Here is a 27,997-nt window from a genome sequence, read left to right as displayed (position 1 = left end):
ATTCCTTTGCTTTGCTTAATAAACCATTAGAAAGATAAGAAATGTAATAATAACATAATTTTATTTTTTGAGTTCCAGAGGCCCAAAATCTAATAAGAGAGGAACACTGAATTTCATGTTATTTATGCTGGACCTTTGCTCCAAAGTAACTTCAACAAATGAAACCAGACCAGCATAAAAGCAGAAGAAACATCCTACAGAAAAATAAATTGATGATCTGGGCACAAATCATATTTATTAGAATGATTAGGGTTATGGACTTTGAGAAAATACAATATCAAAAGCAAGTTTTCAGCCTGTGCAACTGTGGATGGTGGTCTCATTAGAGAGACCCTGACCTTAAATGGTGCAGATGGGCTTGCTACAGATAAGAGTTACTTTTTAGAAGCTAATTAAGAGTATTAGAGTTTCAATCATGGGATTATATTGTAATGTCAGTTTAGACAGCAGGATCTTCAAATGCCCACACATTCATAGCACTGCTATGCTTATTAGGGAATCATCTGGAAGATTGGGACATAAATGATCTGGAAAGGAACTGGAATCAAAAAACCTGGCTCCATCATTAAGTCTTTCATTGATTTGTTGGGTAAACTTTATTTTTTACCTCTTTGGGCTCCCGTCAGGATGTGGGGACTCGTGAGTGTAGTTGTGGTACAAAGAAGATGACGCTGTCCCCAGAATCTCCTGAGTGGCTCAGAGCTCTCTCTATTGCATGGACACCAGCAGGATAATGACTTCTACCAACCAAATGAAACTCTTTTTCTCCAAACCTGAAAATTTTTCAGTCCAAAATGACAGAAACTGGGAACAAATGGGAACAAATGGTTCTTTGGTAGATTGAAATCCAGTTAGACATCAAAATGAGATGTTGGCAGAAAACTTCCTACCAGCTGCACCTCAGTCTCTTTGGAAGAAGCAGGTCGTTCTCGTGAGCAGATGTAGGTGGCAGAAAACAGTAAGTAGGAGACAATCATCTGTTGACTTCTTCTGCTGTGCTGTCTCAAGGAATTCCTGCCAACTCTGTGCTCTTCTCCTCCTGGCTAGCACAAATATCCTGAGGCATGTATATGTACACTGAGACCAGAGAGAAATATTACTTCTGAGGTAGCAGACTTTCGCAGGTTCTGTTGAGCTCAATCTCTGTAGTTTAAAAAAAAAGATCTGATGAAATTGAAGCATTATTTGTATTATGATATTATACTTTTTTCATTAGTAAACTCAATGAGTTCTTAAGTTGTATGCATGGCTGAGAATGTTCTATTGCTTGTTTTATTTCCATGAATAAGATCCACTTTAACAGCTGCACAATATTTATTTTCTCACAGAGGGATTAATATGGCACAAAATAGTGAAGGTTTTGTCACATTGCTGTATTCACTGCCAACTATAACCTGATTTGGGATAACATACAGAAGTACATCAGGGAACATCTGATTTTATAGCTTTTAAATTCAGTATAATACAAACTCAGCTCTCTTACCGAGAATTAAAGTCATTGCTGGACAGAGGATTTTTGAACAAAGAACAAATCCATTATTCATTATACAAAGTTCCAGACCCAGTGTTTTTCCTTTAGATTCATTGCCTTTGTGTAATAGTGCCTTTATTTGAGAAAGTTTGGGGTTTTCTCATCATATGAAAGTAACTTCTCTGAGTAGTGGTTTTTATCTTGGGTTTTTTTGGTTTTTGGTGGGTTTTTTTTAACCAAAATGTTTCAAAGAGGTTTATTGACCATGTAATGTGATACTGAGAAATCAGAAGGAGGAACATGAGATCTGAGTCCCAAACTCTTTGCATGTTTGAGACAAATCAGAAATTATGGATGTGATTTCCAGTGTCAAAGTCAGTGCCACCATTTTCTATAGAAGCCCTGTATGTTTTAACCAGGGACTGTCCATTAAGTAGATTGCTCCCAAATAATGAGCAGTAAATACTAATAACCTGTGAATTAACTAAATCCTGAAAGAAGTGGATGCCAAACACAATTTAAGCATGACTAAATACCAGTTTTTCAGAACACATAGAAGAACGAAGCATTTAGGAGTCAATGCTAAGTGCAGTCAGACCAACAAGGCCACTCCTGTTTGTGGGATCAGGACTATGGAGCTTGGGGAAAGAAATAGACACAGGTTCTGGAAACTTCAGCATGCATTATATAAGAAATGCTGCTGCAAATGAATTGCTTCATTTCCTGTCTAGGTCTGAATTAAATAATTTTGAAAATTATGCTCCCAGTTTTGTTTTTCTCTCTGGACCAAGGCCATGCACCCCAAGGAAAAGCTATGGGCCTTGTTCTTCACTCCTCAGCTTAGCAGTAGTCCTCCTGTCAGCCAAGAGATGTTCATTTCTCCCTTTCACCTAGCCTAATCATAAATCCTAATCACTTGTTCTTGAATGGAACACAGTGTTTTTCAGTCTGCCTCATCATTCATTTTGTTGCAAAGGGAAAACTAATGTCTCTGAGGAGAAACCTTTGTGAGGGGATGTGGTGTAAAATTTTTCTGCGCTAACAAATAGTCAACAACTTCATTTATATTTCTTTCTCGGCTTGTGCTTCTTGCTAATGGGATGTAGCATCAGAGTTTGTTCTGCCTTCTGCTGGCACTCCCACTTTCATTTTACTCATTATTTACTACCTGTACATATTGCACCTTGTATGTTTCAGGATATATTGAGGTATCCCCTTTCAAGCGACTAATTAAGTGCATAGGGACCTCTGATCAGATACCTTTGCAGAGAGGCTGGAAACAGAGATCAAGTTTCCAGACTCCAGGTTCTCTTATCAGAGATCACTGAGGAACCACAGGTTGTGGCAGCAGGTCCTTAACCTCCTTCACATCCATGTTCCCTCAGATCAGAGAGCAGACAAGCAATCTGCAATGCAATGCGAATTTGCAGCACAAAAGCATGGGAGTACAGGAGCTTACATGTGACAAAGTAGTAGAAAATGAAGTGTGCAACAATAATGTGAACATCCTGCCTTGATACTGTTTTGGTGCTTGCTAGTTGGTGGAAAGCTTCAACAATGGTTTAAAAATAATTTTCTTTGCTATTATTATTAATATTATTATTATTATTAATTACTTTTAAATGAGCTTCACTTAGTGATGTATTTGTGATATATTCAAGGAGATGTTTTTTCCTTGAAGATATCAAAGGGGGGGAGAGAAATCTTGTTACTTAACTGAAAAAATTAGCCTGATACAGCTCATTGACTATAAAGTCATGAGCGCTTTTTGGACCAGTAGCTGACAACTTACAAATGGCATCTGTGCTGCCATGACCGTGAAACTCATTATTTGGGAACTACCTATTTAATGGACAGTCCCTGTCTGGTTTGTTGCAATATCCATAAATAATAGTTGTAACCAAAAGGACTTCTGTAGCAAAAGGTGGAGCTGCCTTTGACACTGGGAATCAAATTTAGGTGGTTAGTAGAGATCAGTTTGTCTGAATGTTGTTTTAGCTGAGCCTTAAAGTAGATGAAAGTTTATTAAAAAATATTTTCACAAAGCAAGCAGACAGTTGAAATCACTGCTGTGAATTCAGTGGGCTCTGGAAGGAAACTTTTGTTGTTGTGATTGATCTGAAGGGTTTAGAAAAGCATTTTCTTTCCAGAGTTTTCCCCCCTCATTTTTTCAGGAGCTCTGTGCTTTCTCCTGTGATCCCAGCATCTGTTTCCTGTTCTTTTTGGTTCCTTTTCATCACTGAAAAAGAAAGGGTGAGGCAAAGAGAAGAGACATGAAGAGGGAAAAGGGATATTATTAGTTTAACATTTTTTTGGAAACCTTTTTGATTTCCAATGAAGGTATTTTTTTTTGACACCCAAAGGAAATAGTTCATTTTTACCAACCTGTAGTGCACAGACTAGTGCTTTCAACTTCTCCTGTGGAGAATAAATTAAGTGAGGCTCATCTACCTTATTTATATGCAAATACATGTAACTAAATTCACAGTGCCTAATATAAAAACATGAAAGGACTCAAATCCCTCAAACAGAAAATTTAGGAATTGCTCTGCAACTGGCCTTAGTGTTGACTCCATTGGCCAAACATTCTGAGGGCACCAGTCATGTCTCTGAGCCTTCAGAGCTACTTTGGGGTATAAGGCCCGGCCTCCAGCTGCCTGTCCAGAAGGATGGGGCTTGCTGAAAGGTCCTCAGACACCTCAGAGCATCTAGATGGCACTAGCAGCCTGTATTTAAGTACAAGAACTGAGCCTCAGGGGTATGATTCAGCTTCAAAAGTAGACACTCGGATCTCTACAGTGTGCTCTAGATGTCTACACTCTCATACTGAACAGAGACCCAGGTCTGAATTTGTCTGCACACAAACTTCTAAAGGTCTGTGAAATGCCCAGGAGCATCTCTATGGGGCTGGCAGATCCCAGAGTGGGTGAGCTGAATGCTTTCCAGCCTCCCTCAGCTGTGCTGGGTTTCTGCACGTTGCTCACAGCCAGACATCTCTGCCGGAGATGTTTCCATCGAGGAATCTCAGTCTGGAGCTGGCAGCCCTGGGTGGCACCTGAGCTCTCACACCCCGCAGGCTCAGCCAGGAACAGACGGGGGAAGTACTGCAAAGCAGGCCCTGACTGTCCGGGTGGCAGCTCGATAAAATGACAGCCTTGTGCCCTTGCTTGACAGGCGTTCTTGAGAAATCAAGGAGAGCCAGGATGGCTCAGTGAGGGTGGAAGGAAGGAGCATCACTATTCCCTTTAACCGGAGAGCTGGTAACAGCCATGACCAAGTGACTCCCTCTAGCTCTGAACACCTTCTACTCTGCTGCTGATCTGAGTTTGGCAGGCAAACTGTTCATAAAATTGATTTATAAGGGAAGAGGTCACAGGAAATCCTTTTACAACACAGTTCATCTTGTATATAACTAGGAGGCCAGGGTGCATTTTTGACACATACACTCAACCTACTTTTTAGAGAGGTGAGTGGGCAAATCTGCATCATTCTCTGAATTGCACTGAATTAACACTGCACTGAGAAATGATCTACTTGTAGAGATTCTTACCTGACCCCCTGAACTGTATCAAGGCTAATAGTTTCAGGACCACTCTTCTGAGATATAGGAATCCCTTTAGTTTAAAAATAGAGAAAGTTTGGATTTTAAATATCTCAGAAAGTTATTATTATATTTACAAGGAGAAAAAAATTACCTAGATATTCAGGTGACAGAAAACCTTGAGGAGTTATGCAATGAACCCTAGACCACAATTTTTTGTCTGTATTTTCTCATACAACAGGTAGGGAAACTGAGGCATAGTACAATTGCAAGTTTTCCATGGAATCCCTCAACAAGAAAGGCTGATGTGAGCCTCACATGTGTATCTTTAAATTTATCTCTTCTACACAGGAGTCAGATTGAAGTAGGAGTGTGTTATGACTCTCTTCTCTAGTAAACCCCGAAATGCACCAGGAGAATGTGTGCAGTTAATTACCAAGTTTCAGTTTTAACTTCTCCAACTAAATCTCCATAGCGAAAATGCAGGAACACTCCAGACTAGGAGTCCTAATGAAAGGAAATGCATTCCTTGTCTCAGTGAGTGAAATGAAGTGGACACTTCCTCATCTCTTCAATAAATTCTTGATGAAGAAGACTCAAGACTAATTTTCTAAGCTCCCCACTGTGAAATGTTGCACACTTAATATTTTAATAACATTGTAACCCTCCCTCACAGGGAAAGAATAGATTATGACCATCCTTTTCACAGTATTCCTGATTTATACCCATCTGAGATGAGAGACTCTGGAGGTTTATCATAAAAGTGATGACCCAGCAACTTGTGGGGCGGTGATAAATATTGCAGGAGATATCCATACATAAAAAAATCTTTTATAGAACATTAATCACTGCTAAGTTAATGCTGTGGGATGTTTTACTATTTTGTAAGTACTAAATGATTCATTAAAAAAGCTGATTTACTCTGAACTTTGACCTGAACCTTTGGAAGAATGAGAACACTGTTTCAGGAGCAGCCAAACTTCACTTTGCATGTGAGTTCCCTTTTTTTCTTGTCCTCTTTTCCTTCCCATAATATTTCTCTGGATTTCCCACCTTAAGGAGTGTGGGTGAGCTCATGCACCACTCAGAACTACAGAGTGTGAATACTCACCCCTTTAATTTATAATGCTGGACCTCAGACACTCCAGCAGCACTTCTCGTTTTACCGCACAAATCTTTATTCCTCTTGATACTTTTTTCCTGCCCTGGGCTTAGCCCGAGCCTTAGGCAGTGTTCATCTGAGTGGATGCAAAGGCATGATTCATCTCTGCAAAGGCAAGCATCTACTCTGACAAGTGTGACACCCTGAACTTGTGGTTCCACAAGCCTTTCTTCAGCTAGAAGGGGAATGTACAAAGGAGCCTTCACCTTTATAGCCATCCCTGGCAAATACTGCTCGGATGACATTACATTCTTGCAGTTGAGAAATTCCAATTTTAGCTAGGCTACCCCACATCGGAACTACCCGTCTAATCAATGAAGAGAAACAGGTCTTTTGGGGAATATTTCTCTCACCCTAAAATAGGGCAGAGAAGCTGTGAAAGCTGTGATCTACACGCACCTGCTTCTCTTCACAGTCTTTAAAAAAAAAGCCAAGGCAATTTGCTCAGATACAGACATTTATAGATAGATGAGGTGATCTCATCCCTCAGCATCAGTTTCAGCTATGTGAGATGCTTTGGGGCATCGTGACTACCCCCAGTTGTCCCCTTTGGAAGACCCTGATCCTGTCTTCAATCAGTCAGTCCTGCAGATCTCTGGATCATGTGATCTCCCTTGAACATCTCCAGTGGCACCTGACACCCATATGTGGATAAATGAGTTGAGTCCTTGGTATCACTTCTTTGTACTCCTCCACACACCTTGCACAGTATCTATTTGAAATCGGAAAACAATCCCGCTTGTCCACATTTTAAGAAGGACCCTATTTTTTACAAGAGCCTGCTGCAAATGCAGCAAATTAGAGTCAAAGCTGAACTTCTGAATTGCAATCTCTAAAAATAAGACTCCTTTTTACCACTGACAGGCAAGTAGATCATCAGCTCATGCAATCCAGTTGCAGGCCAGTGGTGTCCAGGTTAGAAGGGTTTGGCTGTGGCTGACTCTACAGATAACAGACATTTTCAGCATCCTGTGTAATTCTGTCCCTGCCCGGCTCTGTGGGGTCCCGTGTGCCCCCACAGACGCACAGGTGGGTTCAGTGTTGCAGTCGGTAGCAAAGAGTCGAGAAGGGCATTTGTGTGTGCTCCACCAGGAGCATTTATTGCTGCTACACTGTCAAAGGGTGAAGAGGCAAATATGAACATGATCCCAAAGCTCACAGTTTTATTTGGGGGTGGGAAAAGGTGGGAGTAGGGAACGGGGACCAGTGGGGAAGTTCTGGGGGAGTGAAAAGGGGTAGAGGCTGACAGCCAACCAGGGAATCCAAACTGGGGTGGATTAACATAACAGAACAAGCATCCCGGGAGAAGCCTTTTTGGTCACCCTAACATAAAGTGGTTCTTGTGGTACTGGGGACTTGTCTTACTGAAAACTCTGTGTCCCTTGTAATGTATGTTCACCGGCCACCACACTGTGGACCATGGCTGACCTTCATGTGCTTGTTTCTTTCCTTGACTGACCCAGTTTATTTGCTTCACTCAGATTGATTTCCTTGGCAAATGTGGAAACTTTCTACTTGCTTTTACTACTGCCCCAGCAAGCAACATCTGATGAGCTGTGGGCATCTGCCAGCTGTAGCTGCTGGCACAGGTCTCCTCTGTGCAGGTGTCTCATTGCACTCTCATGTTACAGCTGAACACCTGTGCGGCATAAGACATTCAAGGATTTATGGAAAGCAGGACGGTATCTGAATGGAAAAAAGTTCTGGTTTCAGAATTCTTTTTAATTTTTGATGGGAGAGCTTGAAACAGAGAATTTGGGTGTCTCCTGTAGATTATTCAGTGGGGCTTTTGTTCCAGAACATCCTTGCTAGCAAACTGCGTAACTAAAAGAACAGGAATTTATGACTGCACCAGATTAGGAAACACACAGACAAGTAGGATGAACAGAACAGATAGAATATCTTGAATATTTTTATAAAATGATCAGTATATATCACAATTTAGACTTGATTCTTCCTACCAAGTATAACTTGACCACAGCAAACCTAGAACACAGACCAGAATGCACTGATGCCCTCTTATTTGAAACTAAGTTTTAAGATAACAATCCCTCCAGTTTATTGAGAGATAGAAGTACAGAAAAACTTCGCTGCATTTTAGCAATGCTGGAAACTCTTTCTATTCCTTTTATTTTAGTCATCCATTTTCCTGTCAATGTCTGTATTTTTGAATTATTGCAATATCCAACCACACAGAAAAACTCATACGTTAGGTTGGCTTAAAAGAAAAGCAACCTTGTAAACATTTTGCTGGAGGTTTTAAATGTTAATGAGCCAGAGTGACGTTCTTGCTGTGGGCAACCCACGCATCCCTACGAAGTGTAAACAGCAAGAAGGAATTACAGAGGATGGTATAAGGAGGTATAATTGTCTGTAATGGGCTGGAATTACTGAAGGGAAGATTTAGGCACATTTTAGGGAAATGTCTGTGAGCACTGGTAAGATGGGGCTGTTCTTGGTTTTCTTGGACCAGTGTTGTTGCAGTGGACAACAGAGAACCTTGTTAAAGGGCAGGGAAGTGTCCCACAAGAAAAAGTTGTGCAGCAGCAAAGTATTGTATTTATAGAGAGGTTCTCTACATCCAGACTGCTTTTTTGGTCCCATCCCTGCCATGTGATAATTTTATATCTGGCAACAAGAGAAAAGGGAAGTGAGGATCTGGTTACCACCACTGAAACTGTTAATTTCTCTGTCTGCTTTCTGCCTCACTACAGAATGCTCTGAAGGACAAGCTTAACCAACCATTTCTTGCTCCTGAGGTCAAAACAGAACTACTGTTGCATGTATAATACAATGTGCATTGAATGTCCAGTAAATTCAGCTTTTCTAGGAAATCTTAGATTTACTGAAGAGATCCCCTATGTTGCCCATACACCAGAGACCTAAGCTACTGAGAGGAGGAGCCATAGCTCAGAGCCCTTTCATGCCAATGCATCTTGATGAGCAGCCCTTCCCAGACAAAAAACTGTAGCATCATTGGTCAGCAGTAGATGTTTTTTAAAGAAAATTCTTGTTCTTTGAGATGTTTTGCTGTAATGAGGAGAAAAGAAATCAAGAAACTCTCTATAATTAATGCAATTTGTTAAATAAAGAGAAATTGTGGCTATTACTAGAGGGAAACAGGTGGTTATGTTCATGCAAATTTATAAAATGTTGGAAAGGACATCTTGATTCTGAAGTCAGACTGCACTGAAATCTAATTGCTAATGTAATTCTAGAAGAAACTAAAGCTATTGCAAAAGTGATTTCCCACTTGGAAAAGTCTGTGGGGAGCCAGACTTCCTTGCCTCTTATCACAACTAAAGGAGCCTTTTAGAGAGGGAGGCTTCTCAGGTGATGGGTGCAATGATATGAGATGGGACCTGAAATTCTCCTTCCTGCTCTGTCTGGTTCAAATCATGGACATGACCTTGAAGCTTTACTTTCTTACATGAGAAAGAACCACAAAGGGAGGGTGAAAATTACCCTAATCTACATGTGGGAACTGTGGAACCATGTCACAGGCAGTGTGACAGCACCTGGGGTTAATGGGGAACAAAAGAGGCCCTGGTAGCAGATGCATAGCATGTCTCTCCCTCACTTCTCTAGGTTAGCAATGATTAGGTATGCAAAGTGGAGCAATTCCCACAGGAAGCTGGAGAGGCCAGGGAGAGCCTGGCTGCTGGAGGGGGCTTATAATCCGATCTCTTTGTGCTGTCTCTCCCTGCCTTTTTTATTTTAATCAAATGTTTTGTTTCTGTTGAAATTGGTACAGGCATCTCAAAAATGGCTCCATTGTGAAAGATTCTCATTTTCCTGCCAAAAGTCATTTTAGTGGGACATGCTGGAAAATCCTTTTGTTTGCTGGCAATCCCTCCTCGTGGAAGACCAGCTGCTCATTTCTGGTAGCAAAGCAGGTATTAATTCCTCAAGGGCAATTCACTGTCAGGGCCAAGCCTGCCCAAAGGCAAGTGCAAAACCTAGGGAAGCTACTGGGAAGGATGGCATGGATTTAAAGACAAAGACTTTGGCTGCAGCAGAATCTGTCTTTGCCTGGGAAATGACTCATGACCTTGTGGCAGCCTGCAGGGCAACACCTCCTCCTGTTAAGAACATTCTTGGCCATTCTGGGCCCCATCACTTCAGCCTGTGGTTCTTCTTTGGGCTTTTGCCATTTCTCCTCCACATCAGGATCTTCTGACTGACACCCAGTTCAGCCAGTTCTCTAGAAGGGGCTGTGAGAAACACGCCTGGGCAGATTGGCCTCATGAGGACAGAGATGGTTGATGTCATCTGTCAGGAAATCAGTCAGAAATGTACAAAACTCTGAGTACTGCAGGCTTATTGGCAGGAGTTTCAGATACAAATATCGTACAGGCACCAGTAAGCCTATGACACCTAAGGAGGCAGTTTTCTCACCAGGGGCTGCTTCATTCCTTTCATCTAGTGTCTCTGTTCCTGGCTGCTCTTCACTTCCTTTTTCCTTCCCCTCTCTTTCGTGAAAATAAGCAGAATTAATTTCTTTCCTTTAATATAGATGTTGGTTGTCTTGGGAAAAACCTACTTCATGTGTCTAGGTAATGAACCCTCTGTTAAGAGCTATGGTATTTTTAGGAGTTGCTTGCATATATAATCATGCCTTGCATTGCCAGGTATTTTATAGCACACCAGATTTTCCAACGTTGTCAGACTCTCTTTATTTCTTTACTGATAAATAGGCATATATCTCACTGGCAGTGATGATAAGCTTAGCTGCAGGAGCTACAAGAGTAGAAATCAGAGACCAAACATGACACTTTTTTTGTACCAGCAGTCCTATTCTCCATCATCCTGCTAATGCTGGTAGAGAGGCTCCAGACTTACACAGGGGAATTTGAAGAGTATAGATTTCTGGGAAACTAAATGTGTCACAGATGGTGGTAGCAGCTACCCTAACTTAACTCAGTGAATGCTGGACTGCTTTGTGTCTGAGAGGAAAGAGCTGAATTAATAAATAGCTGTCTGCCCCTCCGAAAATAAGCTCTAATATGCAATTAAAGTGAAAGATTTCCCTTCTGAGGGTGTGGGGAGATGTTAGATAAAATTATAGGAGGACCAGATGTGAAAAGTACTGTTATTTAACATATTTAAAAATGAGGATAATTAAAAGAAATGAAAAAAATAGAGTCTGTCTTTTAAGAGGAATGCATTTGTAAACTCCCCTGCTAACATCTGTATCACTAGGGAGAGTGTAAGGACTAGCTATGCTACATGGCAGAGAGATGACTAATTACAGAACACACACACACTTGGATTTCCTTAATATAATAATGAGAATTTATTCAGCAGTGGCAGGGAACAGCAAGCTCAGTGCTGCAATATTATTATTATTTATTTCTATTCCAGTGTTGCACATAGGAATGAATGGAAATGGGACTCCCTGTCATGCTGGGTGCAGCATAAGCACAAATTGGGTGATTGACTCCTGCAGCTTAAACACTGCTCTCTGTAGCCATTTCCTGTGGGGATTAGAGTCCAGCTCTGAGGATGTTGGAGCAGGTAGTTTTTTCCCTTTGACTTGTAGGAATTAATTTTCCATTAGGTGTACTAAAGGTTTGACCAGCTGAGCACTAGCAGAGGGATCATGTAGAGCTGAGGATGTACATGAAAGGGTACAAATGGAAGTTGCATTGGACAAGCAGGCTGGTAGCACAGGCATATAAATTAAACTATTCATAATCCCTGGATGAGGAGGTTTGATTATTGCAAGAACTGCTTATTTCAGGGAAACTTAGAAATTCAAAATTCCTGTGGCTTCCTATGTGTCCCAGAGACTATGAAACACCTAGCAACATGTCTCCATGATGTAACCAGTTCCTAAGCCTCTCCCTTTTGTAGGGACAGGATTTGTTTATGCTCCTGGAAAAGAAAGGGATTTGAATAAATTTGAACCACGGACCAGCCTAATTCCAGGTGATAGGCAGGAGACTCAAATGCTTTTCCCCATCTCTGTCCTCTGCTTTGGGAGCACAGTGCCATGCTCTCCCTGTTCTGTGGACAGCCCTGCAGCAGGCTGACAGAGAAGACATTTCAGAGGAGCCTCACTGGTTAAGACTCATTCCCAGCTGCAGTCCTGTTGCATAATCCTCCTACTGTCACCTGTGAAATGAGGTAATGTGTAGAATCTCACCTGTGAGGTCACAAAAACGTCAAGAAGTTTACCTACAACATCTGTTGAGGGGAAAAATTTTGGTTTGGATGGTATTTCCTTACACTAGGAAGTCTCAGGTCTTTTGCAATCCTACTGATTTGCAGCCTATGATGTAGATTGTGTGGCATACTAATTGAGAAAGGAAATCAGGACACATTTAGGTCATTATTGTCACCAGTATTTCTTTGTTTCCAGTGAATTCTTGCAGCATTTATTACAATTGCACTTTGCCAATATAAGAGTCTTCATTATAAGAAAATATTTATAAGCTCAGGATCCTCTTCCCAATCCTTACCTGAACTGGATGCAAAGAAAGAGATTAAGACTAGGATAACTATATCCTGATCTTTTCCCAGGATATTGTCCCAGTTTGCTAAGACTTTTGGCTCAGTAATTTCTGGATTCTTTTTTTTTTGTAAAGCCCATCTGTTTTCTCTCCCATTATATAATTGATTCTATCTACAGTCACTTATAAACATAGAATGTAATGAATGATCTCATTTTTTTCTTTTTTAACTTGCTGGTTTTATGTTATTTCTTCTATTTTGCTGGAAAAGGCAGCTGGAAGTTGTTCAACCTTTCCCTGTCTCAATGCAACTTATGATATTACAGAGCTTTTTCATATCAGTTATTTCATTTCCAGGCAAGTAAATGAAGGAGTTCCTCAAATGAAGACTGTAAGTGTACTTTGGGAGCTATAACACTATCCTGGAACGAACCATGTTTGTTGGGAATGTTACAGATTTTCTTTGTCACTAATCGGAATGTATGTGTAATTGGGTTTACTCTGGAAAGTCTGCAGTAATCAATATCTTTGGTCAGGATCCAATATTGACTCCCTAAAATTCTGGAGTTGTCAGCATTGCCTGAGCATGCAGTGCTGTTGATGCAAATGATTTAGTTGCCTAAACACAGGTGTGTAGTATGAGAAGTCCTGAGTTATCCAAGAAAATTGTGCAGGAAAAATGAGATGGGGTCTGAAGGGGACCTAAGATTCTGAAATCTGCTCTGGGCTTTCTGAAGGCCAGATGAGATAACCCAGGAAATTTCAGGAGACATATTCTGTCTCCTTTTAGCCAAGTGACTCTCCTCTACACTATGGAAAGCAAACCCTTCTTTATGAGGGTACACATGTAAGAAATTAGGCTCTTGCTTTCAGATAGTTCAGTTTAAGAAAGTTGTTGCCATCATTTTCACTTACAGGCAATGATAATTTTTATCCTAATCTATGTGACTAGAGAGGGAGCTTCAGCTGTGCTGTAAGCAACTGTTTACTGAATCCACATTTGGTTTGCATTGCTGTCATTTCTCTGGATGTTCTTGTGTGGCTTTATTTATATGTTATAATTAAAAGAACTTAGAAGCTCTTGGATGTCTTCTTCATTTATGCATCTTTTAATCAGAAAATTCAATAGTTAAGAATTGGGGCATGTGAAGATACAGCCATTTAATGTCCTGCTGTGATCTTGTTATATGTCCCGAATTAATTGATACCAAGCGAAGTTAGAACTCGGATAAAAATGCCATTTGGGATTAATCCTGGGTGTATTTGCAGGTCAGGCTGATGATTTAATACGTGTCAGCTGTACAAGACTGCTGAGTCTTGCATTTGGTCTTGTCTTGGGGTGCCAGACATCCTTGTCCTAGAGATAGACACTCACTAAATACCCTGTGGTGCATTTCCCAGAAGAGGAGGTTTTGGTGTGGATGGTCCAGTCCACTTCCAAAGGCCTTGTGACATCTGGAGTTGATGTCACACCTGTGTCAGTGGGGCATGCTCTCTTTTGTCACTGCCAAGGCCAAATCCTCTAGGGTCACGGGAACTCTCCCAGCTGAAATGCACACACAACCATCTGGTCCAGTTGGGTTCCACAGATCGCTTCACAGGGGCAATACTCAGCTCCCTACAGATAAGTAATCACGTAAATCAGCTGGATCCTTGAGAAAAGTTCTCTTTAAAAGCACATATATGATGATGTCATTTCCTTAAAGAAGATCACTGTGCCCCAATTTGTGGCTGTAGGAAGGAGAAGCTGCTTACAGTGGTGTTTTGGACACTTTTATCTTTCTGTTGCCATGGATGAGTGAAAAGAACAGATCTCTCCCTGCTACTGTTTGCCTGGAAAGAACAAAGATGTGGACAAAAGACTCAGCTGGTTGAATACCCATTTTCTCCTGGAAGTAAGCGGGTATTCAGCCAGCTGTTTGAATGGCTGGAAGAGTAAAAAGGGTGAAAGGGCTGGGGACTCCCACAGGTTTCTAGCCTGTTCAGTTTTTCAACCTTTTCCTTCACTTGCAGCCTGTGAGAAGGAAATACACTGACAAATATCATGAAAGACAGCATAACTTCACAGCAGTTTTCCTGCAGAGAGCTGAAATGAAGTTTTTCAACTTTTCTCTTGTGCTACCTCTGAAAACAAGGACAAAAGAGCCATTGTTTCTGGGAAAGCTGAGTTTCACCTGCATTCTCCTGACAGTGATTCTGTGTAGCACAAATCAGAAATTATGCAAGAAGAATGCTTTGATACTCTGCTATTGATATGTATGCAATACTAAATGAATTAGAAGCTATACATAGATGATTATAATGTGTCAGCATCTTGGAAATGATAGAAGTAAATGACACCCTTTCTCACAGACACGATACTGAGGAAAAGACTTGAACATTGAAAAAAAAAAGTGGGATCCCCATTTTCCCTGAAGGAGAGAAGGCTCAAAGTAAAGCCCATTGAGGCAAATCTTGCATCAGGTTTACTACTGCTGTATCTCTCTGTTGTAGAGCCATGGAGTTACGGGGAGAAGAACTTGATTGCAAATACTGTTTACTGTCAGGTCCATTTCCCTGGTATTCTTCTGCTTAGTGTATTTTTCTGTGTTTTGCCTTTGGTCAGCTCCTCATGCCATTAAATAAACAGTAGATCAATGTTATCTGTCCCTCTCTCACTCAAATACCTGTAAAAATGACAGCTGAAATTGATCAGAAATTCATGGTTGGAGTCTCACCACCAGTTTGCACCAGCTGAGAATCTGATCCTAGTGCTGGTTTTTTGGGTTTTTTGTTACCTACATTTGATTAGATATCCCTTCCTTGAAGCCTCTGTAAACATGTGTTCTTTAATTCTATTTTAAATTCTCCCTGGACTAAGAATGTGTCTAATTTGTCCCTGCATAACGTGTCTAGAAGAATACTTTTCAGTGTTAAAATGCTTTAGAGAGCATTTTAAAAACCTTTTATGGAGACACTAATGGAATTTTCCTCCTTTCTACCCAGCATTCCCCTTTCTGAAACTTAAAAAATATACCAAACAGTATAATGTAGAAAATGAATTGTTTAAAATCAGGCATCTTTCCTCTCCTTCCTTCCCCCATGTAAAGCAATTTTCTTTTTAAATGTTTCAAAATTTGCAGCTGTGCAACTCTAACAGGATGTCCTTATCTATCGGAAACATATGAGCATCTGTATGCTTTCTGACTCAAATTGTTTTAATTCAATTTTAGTGTACACTTGATGTGATGAATTCAAGTCATGTAACTATTGAATAAGCATTGGGGAAGATGGATGAAGATGGGAAAGAGTAATGTGTCATCAAATGACACATTTTCTTCCACCCTATCTCAATGTCAAGGACACAAAAGGGAATGAATTAGTTTGAACAAATATACTTAGAGACTTGTATTCTGTTATCTGTTGCATTGGTCCCGGTTTGAATTCATACTGTCAAGAATGCCTGTGGGTACTGAACTGAAGATTTACAGGGAAGAGGTAGCAGCTAGGGGAGAAGTATGAATAATGGGGATCTTGGTGACCCCTCTGTAATGTTTTACATTCACTGGAGTTGCTGGTGTTGCCTCTGTCCAGGTTTCCTTTGAGACAATGAAGGATGATCCCAAGACAAGAATGCTGTCACCAGCCAGGGAAGCCCTGCTGCCTGTTCTTTTTGCTGTCACAAACTTTCCTTGGGATCTTGGGCTAACCACACAACCAGGCTTGAGGCACGGCCTTGGCAGATGTGGAGAGTGAATTAGTGCAGCTTAATGTGTGCTGCGTTGGCTGGTCACGTTTGTGCTTTTGGCTGCCCCCAGCATGAATGTGTCAGCTCCTGCCCCAGGAGGGGGCTGGTGGAAACAGAGCCCATGTTTTGTGCACTGTCATCACTGAAGAGTCATATGTAATGCCATGGTAAACAATAGCTGTGAGTAATAATCTGACAATACAGTTTATAAAATATTGTCAAAATTATTATCCATTGGTTTTAAACAAAACTGACAGAAATATAGTTAAATTCATCCTGATTTATTGGTGATTCAACAGCACACTTCAGTTGCAGTAAGGGAGGGGGAAAACCACATATTTCATCTTTTGAGGGACTGGGGTCTAAATTCCGATTCAAGGAAGAGTCTGGTTGTTTAATATTCATCTTTAGAACCAAGGGCTGCTGTAAATCCTTCCTATGTTGGTAAGTTAACTGGTGTTTTGTATTCTTGGTATATTGATTAAGAGACTAAATTAAACAGCTTCTGTTAGATTAGCAGCTGGTTAGAGCATGGTGTAAATAATGCCATGGTTGCGGGACTGATCTCTGTAAGGGCTGGACTCGATGATCCTTGTGGGTCCCTTCCAATGCAGAATATTCTGTGACTCTTGGAGCAGTGCAGCAGTGAAGGCTGTGTGACCTCTTCTGGAGATGCTGAGGAGCCCCCATCACTCTGCAAAGGCAGACCTGGTGTTTTGATGGATGTGCAGTGAATGCAAGAGCCTGCCATGTGTGTCTCACAAAATTTTTATGGAAATCTTCATAGGAGGGGAAACATGGTAAGGTAAGAGCATGAATCTTCGCAGTGTCTGCTTTCAAAGGGTTCAGGAAACCAGTCATGATATAGCAGAAAACTACTAACTGATGGTAATGTGTGACCACTGCCAAGAAACTCCATATCTCAGCAGCTTTTTCCTCTATGAATTGCACTGATTGCCTTTCTGAATATGATGGGGCTTCATCTGTGCTTTGCAAAGTGCTTTGCAGGTCTTCTCTGAGATGCACAAAATGCCTGATATTTGCATGACACACTGTTGTTAAGTAAGGATATGACCTTCTGCTACCAAGAGCTTTCACTCAAGGCCTCTGTTCACTGACAGCAGAAGTGACCTGGTTCCAAGCCATGCTTGGCTCAGACCAGGCTTTCTCAGGGATATTTTTCCATACCACATCCAGTGATTGTTTTGAATGAGACACCTGGTGCCTCTCTGAACTGGTTGGGCTTTTTGTTTTGTTCTGTTTTGTTTCATCAGCAGTGATGGAGGGGAGTTTTGAACAAAGCTGCTCACAGCAAACATGTCAAGTTTGCCTTTTCCTCAACACACAGCCAGGAGACATTGTTGGGAAAGTACCTCTGCCAAGATGCACTTGACATGCAAACAATATCCAAAGAAAGGGATGGCCCCAAACAGAGCTTTCATTGGAGCCTTCAGAAATTTTTTTTAATGCATGTGAATAAAGGAGGCTGGCGGGGACCTTATTGCTCTGTACAACTCCCTGAGAGGAGGCTGTAGCCAGCTGGGGGTCGCTCTCTTCTCCAAGGTAACAAGTGACAGGACCTGAGGAAATGGCCTCAAATTGTCCCAGTGGAGATTTAGATTTGATATTAGGAAAAATTTCTTCACTGAAAGAGTGGTCACACATTGGAACAGGCTGCCCAGAGAAGTGGTGGAATTATAACCCCTGGAAGTGTTCACAAACATGTGGATGTGGTGCTTGGAGACAGAGTGGGTTGGGCAGGGTGGGAGTGTAGGGTTAGTGGTTGGACTCAATGGTCTTAGAGGTCTTTTCCATCCTTAATGATTCTACAATTCTATGAATTGGGATATTACCTGGACTCAACATGGCACAAATTTCCTCTGCCTTTTCTCTATACCTCATCCCACAAGCCAAATTTGTCACTCCACATAATTCTTTTAGGTATTCCATAGGTAAACCCAAAACAAATTGCTCCCTGTCCAAAACCAATTGTTTTTCTTTTAAAAAATATAAACATCTATTATCTCAGTATATCTTGTGTACTAAGGAGATAACCACAGTTATAAGAAAATCTGATTTTTGTCCAGAAGAAAATTGCAGACTTGTAACTGTGAAATACCACACTTCTGACCAAAACCAGTAATAATAATAATAATAATAATAATAATAATAAAAATGCTGAGATCTCCAAAGTGAAATCAGATTTTAGACATATGCTGTATTAAATGGACAAGTATCTGATTCTTTGAGATTTCTTTGAAAGATAAAAAAAGACAAAGAGCTCTTCAGAAGTTCACCATTAAGATGCAAATCTGTAGGCAAGAGGGCTTGGTCTGTAATTATCTGCTAAGTCAAATAATAGGGACAAAGCATACCTGAGGAGAATTTGGGTTAGTTGAAAGACATGTTTTGTCAAGTCAAAATGATTAAGAATTTTTTATATATTTGTATTTTTTCCAGTGTCTGGAAGGTAAAGACTGAAAAATGACATGTATTCACCCAGGAAAACCCTATCCTCTGTAAGGGCTGCGTTGAACAGCTTACAAAGTGATTACTTCATTCTTTCTCTTTCTCTCTCTGGGCTCATTGTGCTATCAGATACTTTTTTGTACCTCCCATGATGGTGTCAGCGTCTCTTACACAGGGGAGCAGTTTTGTCAGGATAAAATACATGGTATTTTAACAGCACTATTGTGTTCTAAAGAAGTTCACAGCACTGTCTGAGTTCTCCCCACCATACACTGCTTCAGCAGCAGCTGTGGAGTAAAACGGATGAATTTGCTGCAGTGGGGAAAACTACTCAAGCAGGCAGCAGGGATTGCCTCTTCCCTGAGGTCCCATTCCCCTACTTCAGGCTCCCTCCTGCCTTTGCCATCCAGAAACCTGCTTTTGCTGCTTCCCATAACACCCCTCCCACCTCTATGTCCCCTTCAATTCACTGCACCTGCAAAAATTTATTTCATTGTTTTTGCTGAGGTTCACTCTTCAGGCAGACAGTTCAGCATTTGCAAACTTTCATAGATGACTTCACTGGGGTGAGGTGCACTGAGGCATTCCCTTGTTTGCCCCATTATAATTTTCTGAGTTGGGAGAGGCAATAATTCAAAGTCTATATTTCAGCATTTTTTTCTCTCTTGAGTTCTGTGTTATTCTGAGGACTGTCCCGAGACATTTGAGAAAGCAATTTACCTGTGTGCAGTTTTTATTGTGATGAATTGTCCCATGTGTTTTGTGTCAGCTATTATGCCAGATCAACTCTCTGAGGACTTTGCTGTTCCTGTTAGTGGCAACTGTAGTAAAGTTACCTCAGTGACATAACTTGATTTGCTGAGGAAGCTGGTAAGAATTGGAGTCCTGTCTATTACTGAGACCATCCATCCTCTTTAATTTTGTGGGCAGTAGTGTTTTCTTGCTGTATAAAAGCTTGCATGCCAAGGAGGTCAGCTTGGTATAAACTACAAAAGGGGATTTGAAGACCTCTTGAATTTTGTGGAAATAGAAGTCAGACTTTGGGGATGGCATAGAGATTCAAGTGAAAGCTGGGGACTTTAGAGGTTTTAGCCTTTCACAGCTCTTTCCTTGTAAGGTCGTTTTGTTGTTTTTCTGCTGATTAGCAGTGGAAATTAATCATAAAGAACAGCAGGAAATTATGGGAAAGCCTGCTTTCATGGCATAGCATTAATAGGTGAGAAGATTCATCCCACAATGAGTGAAAAATTCCTAGAGGGTAAGTTTCATTTCTAACCATAACTAAACTCAAAAGACATTGAAGAGTACCCTCTGAGGCTGAGCTGGTCAGTGGAGAGGACCCAAAGAGTCACAACAAAGTGCCTACTAGGTAAAAGCCTTGGGGTTGTTCTCACACTGTCTGTAAGGAGTCTGATTTTCAGAGTTAGTGATCTGAACTTCTGCCTGTAGCTTTTGGCACCTGCAGCCTGTCTGATGGCTGGGCACTGACAGGTTTGAGGATTTTGGCGTTGTGCAACATGATTTCAGCAGGTGAATTCCCACCACAGGTTTTCCTCACTGGAGAAACTCATTCAGTTCTCCTTCCTCTTTCTGGACGCCAGCAATCAGGGAGTTTGTAGGGATTTCTGTCTTTAAGGTTTTCTCTCCCATCTCTAGAGTGTTGGAAGAAGGTTGAAATGCAATAGGAGAAAAGGACAGAGGGAATCAGACTAAGATGGGGGAATGTGATAATGACAGCAAAGAGGCTGATTTCATTGTAAAAATATAAATATTAAAAAGAGGAATAGATTAAAAAATATAATTGTCTAAGCAATAGTATAGTTTTTAGTCTTGTATATGCTTGTAGACATCACAGCATTTTTATGCTTAGTTTTCTTTCTTTTTGCTTTGTTCCTTTCCTCTAGCCCATTTACATTTTAAGCCTAGCAGATTCCTGGTGTCTCAGCTTTGTAGCAGTTGCATTATTCCTTTATTTTATTAGAAAAAATACACACAACTCTGCACACAACTGCAGAGATGGGAACAAACTTTTTAGCAGGGCCCGTTTCAATAGGCCAAGGGGTAATGGGTTTAAACTGAAGGAGGGTGGACTTAGCTTAGATAAAAGCAAGATGTTTTTTGCAATGAGGATTGTGAAACCCTGGAACAAGTTGCCCAGAGAGGTGATGGATGCCCCATTCCTGAAAACATTCAAGGTCAGGTTGGATGGGGCTCTGAGCAATCTGTCTAGTGGAAGGTGTCCCTGCACTTTGCAGGGGGTTTGGACTTTTTAAACTGGGGGTTTAAATGTCTCTTCCACCAATATTCCAAATAATTCTGTGATTCTAAGATGCTTCAGATGGACAGCAGATTGCCATAGACACGAGCACTGCTGCCTCCCTCAGCAGAATCTACAAGTCTGACTGCAGATACTGCAAAAGGAGGATGCAATGTGAGTGCATGATCTGGTGAAAAAAAACCCTATTCTGCAATCATAAAAAGCATCAATGCAAAACTCTCCTCTAAGGCCTTCAAACCAAAGTTAATAACATTAACATGCTCTAGATGATGGCTTCTCTTCAACACTTACCCAGGGCAACACAAGGGAACTTTCTCCCTGGTGTCCTGGTGAAAGTAAAGCTGAATGTCACCTTCTGCTTTCTCTCGCCTCTCCCTCTTCATAGCTCTCCTTTCAGTGCAGGTCTAACACAATTCTGCTTAGTTTGTAAAGCTTGACAAGATCACCGCTCAAGGTGCTAAGTTTGTAAGGTGCATTCATTTTTCATTTCAAATTCTGCCTCTCAAGCTATCTATAGTTCAGCATTTAGGCAGCAAATAAAGCTGTAGCTGGTGAGCTGAGCAGAAAACAGAGATGATAAATGAGTTAATATTGAGTTTGTCACAAGGCAATTTGCTGTATGAATTAAAACACAAATTGGCCCATGGGTTTAGGGTTTACCAGCCCTGTTACAAAATATGTTAGTGCAGAAATCTGGTGATAGTGTGTTTGAAGGTCTATTTTTCTTAAAGTTGGGCAACTTGGCTGTCCTCTCCCTCTGGCACAAAGTCAAAAGAATAGAGAAGAGCACTGTGCTCATATGAGTGATGCTTTAAAAGGGGAGTGTCATATACATGCATTAAATTAATCTCCTCAGGTCAGGGGAGCTGTCTGCTTAGCAGCATCTGTCCATAAAGTATTATGTACTTGTGGTCCCATTTCCTGAGGTCTAATGAATTTTTATGTTAAATGGTACTCTGAGCTAATCTTCTTTTCTTTTGGCAGTCACAGCAACCATTGCTGTTAATTAAAGTAGTACCCGACTCCATGCTAGAGGACAGGACCCTGTGCCATGAGCACAGTACATTCCTACAACTCACAACAGCTCCTATCATGAAAAACTGAGACCTGTAGGAGAAAGGATTTAACATGAAAAAACGCTAAGTGTTGCATTAACCTCCATTTTTATTTTCATTTGGAGCAGTGCAATCATATTGCCCGTGTCTAAGAGGGCAGCTCACCTTGCACTCCCTCTCTTGCAGCCTGAAGACATCAGGTCTGGGTTCATGAGGTTTGTGCTCCATCACAGCATCCCTCAATCTCAGAAACTAAGTCTCTGAAGGGCTGCACTTTTCAGCCATGGTCTGTCTTCACTTGGTGACTCCAAGTCCTTTTTATCCGGTGACAGCCTCTTCACAACAAATAATTTCCTTTTCACCCATAACAAACTGAATAACAAGGAAAGGAACACAGAGCTGTGTGTATTTTTGGCTAGTGCCAATCATAAGTGTCCTAGTGAATTCTCATAAATCCCAGTCAGTCAAGCAAACTCCATCTCAATGCATGAGGGGATGTAGTGACATATTCTTCCCTCTTTCACATGTCCCGTGGGCTCCATGTGTCTGCAGAGCATCCACCAACACTATTTTCACCACAGGATAAAACATTCCCTAGATCCCTGCTGTAAGCCTGAGAAGAGCAGACTGTGGAGGACAGCAAGTACCTTTCCATGAACTACACCACCCCCTTATTTTTCCGGGAATTCATGATTGTTCATTTAATTTTTTTCTTTTATTTTTGTTTAAATTTACCCAGCCATCTTGGGCAGTAATGCATATATGTAAATTAAAATGCTTGTTAAAAAAAATATGCAGATCTCCCTCAGTCTCCTGGCTGCCTGTTGGGTTACCAAGCATGTTATCAATCATGGTTTATTTATTTTCCCTAACCTGCCTTAAGATCAGGGAATACTGCCTTTATCTTAGAGAGGGGAAGCTGAAGCAGAGTGGATAAAGCTTTGATGTCAAAGGTGTGTAGGTGAAATGGGATCCAGAGGAAAGCAGTCTTTTAAACTATGAGATTCTTAACTAACTTGAAAGTTTTGGGCCTATGGGACTTCTCAGTGTCGTGCAAAGAAGGCTGTGGAAAAGCAGGGAGCTGAGCCCAAGGTTCTGTGTGCTTAAACAATCACTTTGTAGTGATCCAGATTTCACTGGATGCAGTTATGCATAGGCCAAGGTAAGTAGCTATTCAAGTGCTAAATATTCTTTTCTCCTGAGTGAGTTTGAGAGGAGCTTTGCCCTTGTCAGTTGCAAATGTGAACAAGATTAAACCCACAGAATGAGGTGGTACTTTATGCCATCCTGAGAAGTTTCCTAAGAACCAGATCACAGAAAGAGGCTTTCCTGCCTTGAAAGGCAGGTGTCAGCTGTGGTTTTTACCTCCTGTTGGGGTGTTTCATCTCTGAAAAATTGCCTGAATCTGTCAAAGATCTGAGATCTTAATTTCTGTGGCCCTCCTGGAGACTGAGGAGATGAATTCTCCCCCAGGTTCTAATTATGTTAAACTTTGTCCTTCCTCTGCTTCTTCTGCTGCATTGTAGTGATTTGCATCCAGCCTGCTCCCCATGCTACTGAACAGGTGCCAAAGCAGAGGCCCCTTGGATTCTGATCCTTGACACTGCTATTTGTTTGCAACCACTCAAAAGCAGAAAAACACTTACTGGTGTTCCCAGAGCCTCTCATTTTTTTACCAACACAGTGTAGAGGAAGAGGGGAAGCAGCTCTGTCTCACCCCTGGGAGGGCTGGCTGTTAGGGAAACTTGTAAAACAATTAAGTTGTATAACAAGATTATCTCGTTAACCAGAGAGCCACCTGCACAAACCTGATTCTGACTGAGCCTTGAATCATAGTTTCGTTTAAGAGTGGGTAAATTGTAATTTGACCAAAGTGGTCTTCTTTTATGAGCTATATAATACTTGGGGCTTGGGGATCAGAAGAAGAAAGGTCAAGCTCTGTGATCTTCAGCTGAAATCTATGGGAACTGGTGAAAAGGTTTATGGATCTGAAGTTACTGGTGAGTTAAATGTATGAAAATCAAGTTTTTTAGTTATAATTGGCTATGATTCAATGATCCTGGGTGGAATGACAAGGCAGGAGATTCCTGGAAGTGATCAAATTGTGCTTAGATAAGGCACTCGTAAACAGTAAACACAAATTATTCTTGCAACTGCTGAACTGATTATATGGACCAGTTCTTTCAGTGTATTTATTTTGGAGATGTCTTATATAAGGTTATGATATGTAAGTAGTCATAAATTATGTTTGCTGGGGTGTTCACATGGAACCACAGGCCAGCTGGGATATAGGAACTGAGCCGAAGAGCCTTACCCAGTCCAGATGAAGATGTCATTACAAGGATATTCACCACAGATTCCCACCACCAATGGCAACAAGAAATGTCTGTTTGAGAGATTTGACTCCTCACGTGCTGTCCTGGGCCAAGATCCCAATAAACTGTTCTCCTCTTCAAGGAACACTCTGTCCATCAGTGTCTGTGTAACAAACTGTGCTGCAAAAATGTTAAGTATCCAGAAAGATCAATCCATGGGCATAACACACTGGGCTCTCAAAGTTGACAGTGTGTTTAACAATATCTCCCTCAACTCCAGTTCCTTATATTTAAAATGGGGATATTAATATTCTTGAAGTCTAATGAAAACAAGTTCCTCTTGGAGCACATAAAGACAATCATGATGCACTCAGAAAAAAGTGAATAATGAATTCAAACGTGCAGAGTTTGAATAAGTCATGACAAAAAGGATGCGGAGTTGCCATTGAACAGTGGCATTGAGTTGGAGTTTTGAATAACTACCTGGTCAGTACCCATCGTGACTTAAGTGCAATCCATGGCATAGGGGCCCAGTGGGGAAACTCTGTGTTTAAGTCATTAAAGTCTTTCACAGTACCCAGGAAGAATGAATAAAAAGAAATGGAAAATTAAATGGCTGTTCCATTTCCGGTATTTTCTTGACTGTTGAATGCTTTGACCATAAATCTTGCAATTGTGTCACATACATTTCTGGACATGAGTGGTAATAAATATCAGTTCATTAGGGCCAAAAAGCTCATTTACCATATCCCCTTACAACTTCTTGATGAAATAGTTTGTGTCCTGTGAGACTGGCTTTATAAGAAGTGGAACATTTCTTTTTCTTTTCATAAAGCTTTACCATGACACATGCAATGACAAACACTGTGCTACACCAGGATGTCTTTGTGTTTACTCTGCTTGAGACTCCCCATCAGCCCTCACCACTGTTAATAATTCTGTCATCGACGCTGAGATTTCCATGGGAAGCATATCGGCAAGGTTAAACAAACAAAGTGAAGGACTAAGGAAAAATAAGCAAATTGCATCATGGAAATCTGTGTCCCTGCTGTGGGCTAACAGCATACCAGCATATGGAAGAGTTGCCAAGAAAGGGATTAGGGGACTTCAGAGTTTCTTAGAGAGGAACCAGGGCAGACAGAGCTCACTAAAATGGAGATTGGTTTTTCTTGTGGATCCCGATAATTCTTTCCTCTGAGCTCATTTCTATCTTCCTTCATTCAATGTGACTCCAAGTGTCTTGATGTATTTCTGTATTTCTGTCTGCATAAATCCATGCTTTAAGATTTACTTTGGCAGCATTTTATCTGAGCTGGTATCTCTGCTATATCTAGATGAAAAAAAAATCAACAAACCAACAAAAATCCCCAACAAAAACCCAACACAGAAAGTGGTGCTAATGTCAAGTTTGATTTAAGAATCAAGTGGACATACCAACCTCAAGCAGGCATAAAGCAGTCCATAGCCTGTGAGTTACTGTTACTGTGAGAAAAAGTAGAAACATCCCAGATATTAATGAGCATCTTGAAATTGCAGAGTTCAGGATTAGCAATGAGATATTTGTAAGTAATGTTGTATTAGGAGTGAGTTGCAGCTTGCCTGTGTTTTACAATTAATCCTGAAAGACAGGAAGGGATGTATTGTCCTTGTTGTGTAATTATGTTACAGAGGTTCTTTCATTAAACTCTACAATGGCAGCTGAGCACTTCTTGTGCAGTGGATGCTGTGTGAAACACAGCAGTGACCCTGCTTTTCAACTGCACGTCAGGGGACCAGCAGGAATGTGCATTCCTGCACATGCAACACAGCTATAGTGGAAGTGAAAAACATCTCAGAGAGAGACTCTTCTGTGCTTCTGGCTGTTTCTGATTCTGTTTACCCCAGAGAAGATTACAGAGAAATTAAAAAAGATCAGACATGTTATAAGTGATACGTCCCTGTACAAGATATCTCTGAGACTGGTGATGCTCTTATAATGGTAGTGAGACCTTGCTGGGCCGCACTTTTTACTCAGCTGCTGTGTTTAGACCCAGCAGCTGGGTGCATTGTATGTGTGGTCATACTGGCTTCCAGAGATGCCTGGCTAGAAGTAGGTTCACTTTTTAAAGCTTCATGTCTTTGGCTTGATAGAGGGAGCTTGCTCCTTGTCCATTCATGCTGAAATGCCAGCCAACACTGATAAGTACCTGGCCCTCAGTCAGGTCACCCCTTGTTCTTTCCCCTGCAAGCATCAATCATATAATCACAGAATGGTTTGGGTTGGAAGGGACTTTAAAGGTAATCCAGTTCCAAAATCCTTGCCATGGCAGGGACACCTTCCACCAGGTTGATCAAAGCCCCATCCTGCCTGGCTTTGGGCCCTGCCAGGGATGGGACATCCACAGCTTCTCTAGGCAACCTGTTCCAGTGCCTCACCATCCTCACAGTAAAGAATTTCTTCCTAACATCTAATCTAAACCCATTCTCTTTCAGTTTGAAGCCATTCCTCCTTGCCCTGTCACTACATGCCCTTGTAAATAATCCCTTTCTGGCTTTCTTGCATCACCTGATAAACTGATTCTCCCTGATCTGAACTAGGTTGGCTTGTTAGGACAGGTGTCAAGGATCAGGAGGCCTATGTCCTGTGTGAAAAAGGATAGACTGGGTAGCTACAGACTTTCAGCCCTTCTTTGCAGGTTGGCTCCCGATGAGTACAAGAAAAGGAACAAAGCTGAGGAGAGCGAGCTGTCTGACACTGCATGTTCCCATCACCCTTTATCTACGCAGGCGGAAGCCTGCCAGTTACAGCCAGGAGTCAGAATAAGCTTCCTAGCTGGAGCTGTGCATTTTAATTAACTGCTGTGCACTTGGTGGCTGAACAGTGACATAAAGAAGATTTTTTAGCTGGATTTTAGAAAGCTTTGAAAAGATACTTTATGGGGAGGAATCTCCTATTTTTGGAGGGCAGGTGCAGACTCTCTGTAGGTAAATATTTCTTACAAGAGGAATGTTAAATTTTATACGTACCAGATCCTGAGATACTGCACACCAATACTGCACTGTTGAAGCCAGGAATTGTTCTGATTTATTTCAGCAGCAGATACGACCTGCTCAGGAAAACAGGGGAAAACAAATTTTAAAAAAAGAGAGAACAGGGAAAGTGAAAAGAAAACAAGAAACTCTGGCAGTTTGTTGCTTTAATTAACTTCCCTTTTTTTCCCCCAGAACATTATTTTGGCCCCATTTGCACTGCTGTAGCTGGACTGTGATAGCTTACAGGCAGTCATTGGAGAATCTTTGGCTAAGCTGGGTGAAGCTGATGGAAAGATTGCCTTATTTTATTGAGTCTGAGAGCAGACACGCATCAGTGGGTGTTTTCTAAGAAATACAGACCCTTATCAATTTTTTCTCCTGCTGTGCAGGGGAGATGTCTTAGGGCTGTTCTTGCCTTTGTTCCATCACAATGCTCCTCTGCCAGCCTCAGTGCTGTCAGAGGCTTCTTGCAGGGGAGGATTCCAGCTCCAGAAAGTGATTCCCATTTCTTT

At 41.3% G+C, this 27,997-nt stretch overlaps 1 protein-coding gene and 1 long non-coding RNA gene across 6 annotated transcripts in view; one reads left to right on the top strand and one right to left on the bottom strand.

The window, feature by feature from the left end:
• KCNQ3 (potassium voltage-gated channel subfamily Q member 3) overlaps positions 1-27,997 on the top strand; it is a 203,728-nt gene that overhangs the window by 54,268 nt on the left and 121,463 nt on the right. The window contains exon 1 of one of the 4 annotated variants that reach the window (XM_032133661.1): positions 17,139-17,161. The exons of the other annotated variants lie outside the window; for them this stretch is intronic. Coding sequence (XP_031989552.1) covers positions 17,154-17,161 — 8 coding nt within the window. The 5' untranslated portion in view covers positions 17,139-17,153. Of the gene's footprint in view, positions 1-17,138; positions 17,162-27,997 lie in introns of those variants that run through there. 4 annotated transcript variants of the gene reach the window in all.
• LOC116455672 lies at positions 60-27,941 on the bottom strand. Of its 2 annotated transcripts, none has more exons than XR_004244447.1 (3): positions 27,846-27,941; positions 27,480-27,559; positions 60-1,143 (listed from the first exon to the last, which is right to left on the bottom strand). It is a non-coding gene; the product is annotated as an uncharacterized LOC116455672 (long non-coding RNA). The 2 variants fall into 2 exon arrangements; XR_004244446.1 differs by lacking the exon at positions 27,846-27,941 and adding an exon at positions 27,730-27,833.

The sequence above is a fragment of the Corvus moneduloides genome, chromosome 1 (genome assembly GCF_009650955.1).
Source record: "Corvus moneduloides isolate bCorMon1 chromosome 1, bCorMon1.pri, whole genome shotgun sequence".
Lineage (NCBI taxonomy): Eukaryota > Metazoa > Chordata > Aves > Passeriformes > Corvidae > Corvus > Corvus moneduloides.
Note: the sequence above shows the minus strand (reverse complement) of the source record. Positions and strands in the feature narration are given on the sequence as shown.